This window comes from Pantherophis guttatus, chromosome 2 (genome assembly GCF_059756535.1).
Source record: "Pantherophis guttatus breed Tessera chromosome 2, ASM5975653v1, whole genome shotgun sequence".
NCBI classification, from domain to species: Eukaryota; Metazoa; Chordata; class Lepidosauria; order Squamata; family Colubridae; genus Pantherophis; species Pantherophis guttatus.
In genome coordinates, this window is record NC_142064.1 from 189,905,692 (window position 1) to 189,915,197 (window position 9,506).

At 42.4% G+C, this 9,506-nt stretch overlaps 1 protein-coding gene and 1 long non-coding RNA gene across 2 annotated transcripts in view; both read right to left on the minus strand.

Moving 5' to 3' along the window:
• The window catches only part of LOC117656364 (solute carrier family 22 member 4), a 65,249-nt gene extending 56,150 nt beyond the window's left edge, over positions 1-9,099 (minus strand). Inside the window, exon 1 of the mRNA XM_034404531.3 lies at positions 7,699-9,099. Coding sequence (XP_034260422.1) covers positions 7,699-8,091 — 393 coding nt within the window. The 5' untranslated portion in view covers positions 8,092-9,099. The remainder of the gene's footprint in view (positions 1-7,698) is intronic.
• On the minus strand, positions 896-3,464 carry LOC148115465 (uncharacterized). The gene is made up of 2 exons (XR_015732568.1): positions 3,426-3,464; positions 896-2,945 (listed from the first exon to the last, which is right to left on the minus strand). It is a non-coding gene; the product is annotated as an uncharacterized LOC148115465 (long non-coding RNA).
• Positions 9,100-9,506: the final 407 nt, after the last annotated feature.

Below are 9,506 nucleotides of genomic sequence, written 5' to 3' on the forward strand. Positions count from 1 at the left end.
GGTTGCAAATCAATTCTTCCTCCCAATGCTTTTCGCCTATCATGGTATCCACTCACCACCCTCCACAGTGTCTACTCATGGTACCTGCCCCCATGCACTGAGCTGCCTGCTTGCCTAGGATTCCCGTCTTTTCCTAACTCGTACTCATGTGAAATCCTTTCTTGACCCATGCTGTCCTGGGGTTCATGATGGCAACCAGGACTACTGTTGTTATAGGCAATGTGGCCATGTAATGTTGCATTTCCCAATCATTTTGCTTTGCAACCAAAATTCCACTTCCAACTGCAGTCATAATCTGAAGAATGTTCGTCAATCTAGGATTGTCTTCTTTCTGATCAGCTCCAGGATCAAATGTTCTAAAGTATAAACATCTATATTCCACAAGTTTGATTTCTTGATCCTATTGGAACCTCTTTTGCATGCTTCCCTGATTTTTTTCATTGTATCAGTTACCCTAAGCATTTTATTTGGGTGGGTAACAGCATATTCCTACATCTGATTTACATTTGTGCCAAATATTGCCACTGAAAGTGATTAATATTTTTCTGATATAGAAAAAATAGCACTCCAAAATTTCCTCATGAATTACTTTAATGAAGGTGTCAACACAGCATGCAGCAGTTGTACAGGTGGTCCTTGATTTCTGATCACTTAATCAGTGATTTTTTTCAATTCATGGTGCTTAATGAATGATAATTATGACCAGTCATTGAACTTATGGCCATAGTCTGCTCAACTCATGGTCATGTTGTTAAGATTTTATACTCATTTTGACAAAATGACTCCTATAACAGATACTCTGTTCTGCTCTTTCAACAGGAAAGCTTGATATATTCTCTAAGGATATTTTACACACACACACCTTATTAGAAAGCAATGCACTCCAACTCCCTCATCATTACTTAGAGGCCTTTATTATTATAAAAACCTTTATATACCATATCTTCTTCTTTTAATCCATTTCCAATTTTGCATGTCTTGAAAACAATTTCAACAACTCAACAAAGAGCATCTAGTCAAGCAAGCTGCGCAGTCTTAGTATTCTTATTCTTTCAACAGTGCAAATACATTTCTTAAAATGATGTTAAATGCAGTTAGGTAAAGACAGTTTTCGCAACTTTGTGCCCTCCAGCAACAGTGGAATACTACTCCCAAAATCAACCAAATAATTTCTGGGTTGGTTAAAAGACTATTGTATAATGGGAAACCACTGTATTCAGTTCTTGCAAAAAATTTTTATATTGTGCAAACAATTCTTGCTTTGTACAATAACTATAAATAGCATTCTGCAAAGTATTCAAATGAAGAGCTTCACAATGTGGAGGAGTATGAATGAGGCATCTGTGCAAATCATTAAAACATCTGTGTGAAGTGGAAGGTTCACACAGAGCTTTCCTCACTTTTTTCGCATCCATGTGTGTGAATAACTATTTTACTTTATTTCCAGTGAAGAAAGCACATTATGCTTTGCATACACTATTAGTGACATACCATAGATCAGGGGTGTCAAACTTGATCACGTCACAGGCCAGATCGTGACGTATTGTAACATCTTTTGCCTTTGAGGAGCTGGGGTGGGTGTGGCTTCCTCTGGCCATATCCGGCTCGAGGGCCAATTTGACAGGTCTGACAGATGATTTCAGTAAGTACCGTGACAATTAAGAATTATGAATCCTTTAAAACTAAAAAGAATGTGTTGCTGTTGCAGCAATGAAGATAATGATTAGTTTCAAGACTAGAAATATTTCCTAGAATTCCTTCTATTATTTCCTAGAAATAATAGAAATGTTTTTGAGTTATTGTTTACAGTCACTTTTTTAAAAAAAATTGTAAAGCTATAGAACAGTGTGGACATAACCTTGAAGAAGGAATGCTAGAGCAATTATGTAAATACCAGCTCAACTCAGAGAAAGTGGGGGCGGTGAAAAAGAAACTCAAGGTTACCCCGCCTTGATTAACTTTGATATATCAGGCAGAGAGAAATTCTGATAGGTTTCAAGATTCAAGGTGCTAATTATCAGCTTTAAAGCTGATTTATCAATAGAGACTGCAGTGGAGCAAGTAGCTAGTTTTAAGTTTCTGGGTGTTATCATAAAAGAGGACCTGACCTGGGATACTTTTTTTTTTTTAATTTGATTTATATGCCGCCCTTCTCCGGAGACTCAGGGCAGCTTACAGTGCGTTAACCAATAGCCTTCATACTTTTGTATATTTTTTATACAAAGTCAGCTTATTGCCCCCACAAACTGGGTCCTCAATTTTCCTACCTTAGAAAGGATGGAAGGCTGAGTCAACCTTGAGCCTGGCAAGATTCGAACTTACTTTAATTGCAGACAGCTGGTGTTAAATTACAGTGCCTTTGTCTGCAGAGCTATCCAGGCTCTGCACTTACATTGCAGCACTGGTCAAAAAGGCCCAGCAAAGATGATACTACCTGAGACTTCTCAGGAAACAACAACTGAATGAAAAACTGCTGGTGGCCTTCTACCGCTGCACCATAGAGAGTATTTTAACTTACGGCACCTGTCTATGGTTTGCTAATTGCACAGTGGCAGATAGGACAGCACATAAGGGGGTTAACTTCATTGCCCAGAGGATAATTGGTTGCCTTCTCCCTTCTTTGGAAGAGCTTTATAGCTCCCGCTGCCTTTAGAAAGTTCAAAACATACTTAAAGATCCATCTCATCCTGGGCACCCTTTTTTTTTAAACTATTACCATCTGGCAGACATACAGGATAATAAAAACAAGGATTAATAGGCTGAAAAACAGCTTCTATCCCAGAATGTGTTGTTGTTGCAGCAATGAAGATAATGATTAGTTTCAAGACAAAGTAGAACTGGATTCATGAACCTGGAAAGGCACTTGGTTTCATGCTTCTGGTCTTTGAATCTATGAAATTATTTGCAACCATATGGGATTCCACTGAACAGTTGGATTTCTGTTTCTGAAAAAGACACAGGTGCTTTAATAAATCACCAAAAGGTGCTTCCAACCCACCTGCTTTAAGCAGAATCTTAAACACTGTGAATGCTAGTACATAAGGCTGTGATGGTGAACCTATGGCACACATGCCAGAGGTGGCACGCAGCACCCTTTCTGTCGGCACGCAAGCCATCGCCCAGTTCAGCTCCACTGCGCATGCGCACCACTTCCCCCCAGCCAGCTTTTGGTTGTGTTTGTGGTATACTGGCCCAATGTGCTAAAACTGACCAATGCTGTCTTTACTGTTAGAGGTTGTGTTGTAAGGGGACAGGTACACCTAAGGCAGTGTTTCCCAAACTTGGCTATATTAAGATGCATGGACTTCAACTCCCAGAATTCCTCAACCAGGCATACTGGTTGGGGAATTCTGGGAATTGAAGTCCATGCATCTTAAAATAGCCAAGTTTGGGAAACACTGACCTAAGGCTAGTAACCAGTTTACCTCTTCTCCATCTTACTGAAAAGTAATTATTTGAGAATACTAGAAATAACAGAAATGTTTTTGAGTTATTGTTTACAGTCACTTTTTAAAAAAAAATTGTAAAGCTATAGAACAGTGTGGACATAACCTTGAAGAAGGAATGCTAGAGCAATTATGTAAATACCAGCTTAACTCAGAGAAAGTGGGGGCGGTGAAAAAGAAACTCAAGGTTACCCCGCCTTGATTAACTTTGATATATCAGGCAGAGAGAAATTCTGATAGGTTTCAAGATTCAAGGTGCTAATTATCAGCTTTAAAGCTGACTTATCAATAGAGACTGCAGTGGAGCAAGTAGCTAGTTTTAAGTTTCTGGGTGTTATCATAAAAGAGGACCTGACCTGGGACACTTACATTGCAGCACTGGTGAAAAAGGCCCAGCAAAGATGATACTATCTGAGACTTCTCAGGAAACAACAACTGAATGAAAAACTGCTGGTGGCCTTCTACCGCTGCACCATAGAGAGTATTTTAACTTACTGCACCTGTGTATGGTTTGCTAATTGCACAGTGGCAGATAGGACAGCACATAAGGGGGTTAACTTCATTGCCCAGAGGATAATTGGTTATTATATTCCAATTAATACATCTCCTTTAAGAGCTTTCTTAGCATTTCAGTTGCTGAAAATCCATTTTCTGTGTTTGAAATTTAAATGAGAATCCTTCTCTCTATCAGTCTGCATGTCTTAAATCAACAGAAAAAGTTTTGTCTAAGGTTCTGAGAGAATGGGGATAAAAACAATCATTTAAATTTTTCCTCCCCCACACTTTTCAACACATCCTACAAAGCTCTCAAGTTGAGCTCAACCCTTGGCAACTATACCTATCCCATTATCTTGGCAGAATGACAGAAAAGATTAGTCACTGCCCCTTTTTGGCATGTATTTTGATTTTTCAGACCTAGAATTCCCAATTATTTCCCCGTGGAAGTAATAACTAGACCATGTAACTTTTAACTTCCATTTAACTATTTAACTTCCATTTAACTATTTAACTTCCATTTAACTATTTAACTTCCATTTAACTATTTAACTTCCATTTAACTATTTAACTTCCGCAAACAGCCAAAGTTCCCACTCTGTTGCTACCTCTTACTACATCTTACATCAGAGTAGCTTCTTTATCTATTTAAGTCGTGGTCCGATAAGTAAGAAGTATATAAAGAAATTCAAAAAATTGAAATGTATTTGGTTAGCATAAGGATAATAGCTGTCAACCTTTCCATGTCAAATACTATGCTCTACTTTAAATGGGACCTAGAACAATGTCATGTCCATCTCACGGCCCTACCCATGAATGTTCATGGGATGTTTATGTGCCAACGACTTTAAGGATGCATGTTAAAAAGAGGTGAAGGTGCAATTATCCAGTCACACTGCTATTTTGACACTGGTGATTCCCCCTGCAGACCGAGCTGTTCCCACCATTAGAAATAACAAGAGAAAAGGCCCTTTGACTAGTACTGACGATTGGAATATCCTGGTTAAGGATTTAAAGACTTCTCTGTTCATCTGGAAATGTATGAACAGTTGATGGTCTCGATTATTTTTGTTTGTGTGTGTGAATAAATAGCATCTGTTCACATATGTATATTATATACAAAAGCATCATGTAGTTATATAATCACAAAGATGATTAGGGGACTGGAGGCTAAAACATAAAAAGAACAGTTGCTGGAACTGGATATGTCCAGTCTGATGAAAAGAAGGACTAGGGGAGACATGATAGCAGTGTCCCAATATCTCAGGGGCTGCCACAAAGAAGAGGGAGTCAAGCTATTCTCCAAAGCACTTGTGGGCAGGACAAGAAGCAATGGGTGGAAACTAATCAGGCAGAGAAGCAACCTAGAACTAAGGAGAAAATTCCTGACAGTTAGAACAATTAATCAGTGGAACAACTTGCCTCCAGAAAATGCTCCAACACTGGAAGTTTTTAAGAAGAGATTAGATAACCATTTGTTTGATGTGGTATAGGGTTTCCTGCCTAAGCAGGGTGTTGGACTAGAACAGGGGTCACCAACCTTTCGGACCTCAGGGACCACTAATATGATGTGCCTAATGACCGGCTGGGTGGGTGTGGCTAGGTGGTCATGTGACTGGGTGGGCATGGCCAACTCAAAGTCACTCATGTTGAGGGGAGCTTTGCCGGCCTCTACTCACCCCTCTCCTGCCAGTCACTCCTTCCCTCCCTGCCTGGCTTCCTTAGGGCCCCAACAGGAAGCAGTTGTTGGGAGCTAAGCAGCCACCACAAGAAAGAGTTGGCAAAACAGCTGGCTCAGTTCAAATTGGATCTGACCGAGAAGGAGGTGTTGGAAGTTAAAACTAGAAAAATGAAATATTTTAGGATATTTAGTATATTTTAGGATATACTATAAAGTATATTATATATAGTATATATTAATATATACTATATATATATAATATATAAATAATATATATTATTTATAGTATATATAGTATATACTATAAAGTATACTATTTCCCCTAAAAGAGAAGTAGAAACTCAGAGAACAGAAACTCATTCCCCCCACCTTTGTCAATGGGCCATTAAGGCCTCAGCATCCCATCTGCAACACAATAGGACCCATCTAGCAACAGAAACTCACCACATCGCACCTGGGAAGATTACATCAGCCAGCAAGGCTAGCTAAGACCCCCACCCCCTGGGAATCTGACAACCAATCAGGATACTCTTCCTGTGCCCCAGGAAGTTCAAAGCCCAGAGAGGGCATAAAACCCATGGACTCTCAGCATCTCTTCTCTTTTCGGCTCAGGAACTCAAACCATGTGATCCTGTCCACCATTAAACCATCTTTCCAAGCAGTCTCCAAGTTTCCAGTGTCTTTTTCCCCACTTGGAACTGAACCCAGATGGACATTTCTTCCAACAGAGGCTCAGCAAAAGCACCGCACTGAGGACTATGAGCATAGACTTTCCAAACAGGGAAGACCTGCAGGAGTGCAAGGCCAGGTACCAGAGCCTGGAGGCTCAGCAGGCTGAGATGGTCAACCAGTTTCAGGACATGATGTAGTCCCACTGGAACAAGGCCCTCCGGCTTTTCATCACCAGTAGCGCTTCCCTCCAGCCTTCGCCCAAAGCCCGCACCAGGAGGCTGAAGCAGACCTCCGTCTGACCCGCACAATAAGCCCTGAAGGGAGACACTGCAGCAAAACAAATGTTCATTGCACGTATCTGGCCCAGGGGCCATAGTTTGAGGACCCCTAATTTAGTGCAATATAAAAAATGCAAATAATTTTTCTGCTGGCCACCAAAATTTTCTCACAGACCACCAGTTGGTGACCGCTGGACTAGAAGACCTCCAAGGTCCCTTCCAACTCTGATATTCTAGTCTAGTTCTGCTCATATGTGTACGATTGAATGGGCAAATGCTAATTACAATAATTTTGAGATTTTCAATGCCCTAGTAAATAGAAACACGGGTATTATTGTATAACGTCAATCTGCCAACATTACGGCGTATGAAATCCTATACATTCATTCAGACAGGCTTTACCGTGGTATTAGAAAGTATTATCACAAATAGCTAATGTCCTAAATACTTAACAGGCATTAATTACAAGCATCGCTATTTCCAAAGCCACCATTCCTGAAAGAAGAGCGACAAAGAAAAACAAAACAAAACCTTAAGTTATAAAGATTTTAAAACGCCGAGAACAAATGCTTCTAACTAAAAGGCCTTTTTCCAAATCACGAGAAAAGGCGTTCTGTTAAGTGAGGCTCTCGCAAAGGCTCAGCTCCGAAAACCCTTCCCTTTTCAGAGAAAGTTGGCAATTATTAATCGGCGCCGCCGAATTGAAAACCACCGCACTGTAAACTACGCAATCGCAGGCTTGCCACGTGCTCTCAAGCACACTCCGGCAACAAACCCCGCGTTCTCTCTCTCTCTCTCTCTCTCCAAAAAAACAAGAAGCGCAAGCGGACCTTGTTGGGAACGGGGACATCATCTTGCTGGGAAAGCTTCCTCCAACATGGGCCCAGTGAAGCCTCACCCTGCCTTCGCCTTCGCGCCCCGACCCTCACCTACTCCATTTTCCGCTTCGGCGGCTTCCTATTTTCCCACACGGCCATGCATGCATCTGCATCTCTGCCGCCGCTTTTCCGGTCCACGCGGCCGCCCACCCACCTCTCCGACGCCTCGCAGCCCAACCCCGGAACAACACAGCGGGCCGCGACCTCCGATTCCTCTCCGTCCCGAAGCATCGGGCACACTCGCTTACCTCGGTGATGATCGTGGAAAGATAAACCTCCCGGCTATACTCCCAGCCATCCAGGCATTTCTCCTGCTCCACCTGGCTGAGATTGACATCGCGGCCGGGCACCAGGTTCCAGGCGGAGAAATTGATGAGAGCGTCCAGGCTGTAGCGGCTGCACTGGCTCCGCACCTGCCGCCCGTCGCGCTCCTCCAAGGGGATGCTGGCGTTCAACCATTCCGCACTCAGGTTGGCGCTGGCGGGCACCCGGCACCGGTGCTCGGGAGTGCCGGCTAGGAAAACGGCGGACATGCCGTTGAAGCCATTGGGGATGATGCTGGCGCTGAGCAAGAAGAAGATGAGCCGCTGGTAGGGGCCCCACTCGCCCAGGAAGGCGATGATCTCGTCGTAATCCCGCATAGCGACTACGGGCACAAAGAACGGCCGGCGGAGGAAAAGCTATACCCCCCACACCGGGTGCGAAACAGAGGAGCCCGCGCTGCGCCCTTCTGACTGGTTCTGGCATCCCTCCGGAGGTGGGGTCTCTGCCGGTCAGACTCCGCCTTTTTCGCCTCCCACCCCCACCCCGAGCTGGATTCTGATCGGCCCCGCCCGAGGCAACCTTCAGCCGATCGAAGAGGTTTTATCTTTCCGGAAGGCGAGTTCTTATGAGCCCGCCCGGAGGCGTCCTTATGGCGACGCCTAGGCTTTGGGCGGGAAAAGGCATCGAAACGCTTGTAAACAAGCCGGCTTGTGTGCCGGCGGTGAGCCCTGAGAGAAAGAGGTTACCCGCCCCTCTTGTTATTTTTTCCGCTAAAAGGACTCGCGTGTGCCCGCGAAGGCTCTGCGGGAGAATTGGACAGAAGCTGAAGTGTGGTTTAGCGTGGTTACTTGCGGTTAACTCAATGGTCTAAGGCTTTGGTCTGGGTTCACCAAATACCTGAGGTTAAAATGTGGCTGGCTAGTTTGCTGGAAATCAGCCATACAGTAGTAGCTAGTTGTGACAAAGATCATTGAATTGCAAAGGTGCTTTTTTTCCAAGAGGCAACTGGACTTTCTTGTTTTTCTTTGAAGACCTTTGGCTTCTTATCCAAGAAGCTTCTTCAGCCCTGATGTAAAAAGCACCTTTGGGACAACCATGACCTGGATGACTGAGAATCTCCATAGTCATCATCGAATCACATTTTTTCTTGTGTATTGTGTGATAGCTTTCAATCCTGGTTAGTTGGTGATTCAATCCCTCATGCGAACCCCAAAATAGTTAATTCCACAAACCCCGGTTTAAATTAAACAGCAGTAATAGTGCCATGTAAAAATGCTGTGTTCATTTCTCATTGTGGAGAAATGACTTTAGAATTGCTTTGTAAAGGGTGTGTATTGGTATTATGTTCTAAGCCTATTGCCCACAATTGTTTCCACTTAATGTTGCCAAACAATTACTGTATTTGCAAATATTAATTTAAGTATTAGCCACATAATACAGAAAATAGTTCTCACATAATTCACTAGCTTTTGTTTACCCACAAGAACAGTATTTCATGTTTTTCAAAGCAGTGCCTTACGAATCAAAAGCCAGCATACAGCCATGCTGCTTCTTTTATCAACTTGTTTTTAAGTTTTATATAAAACATTATCTTCTCTATTGCCAATTATTTCACTCCTGTTGATGTTGATGACAACTGAGTTTTTTCTAAAGTTAGTGTTTATAAACAAATAATATAGTTTCTAAAGTTGGTGTTTATAAACAAAAAATTTAAATCAGCTTCCAATTATATTATTTGAATTATAATTAGAACAACCTAGTTGTAAGGTGATTTAGGTGAGACACCTAGGTT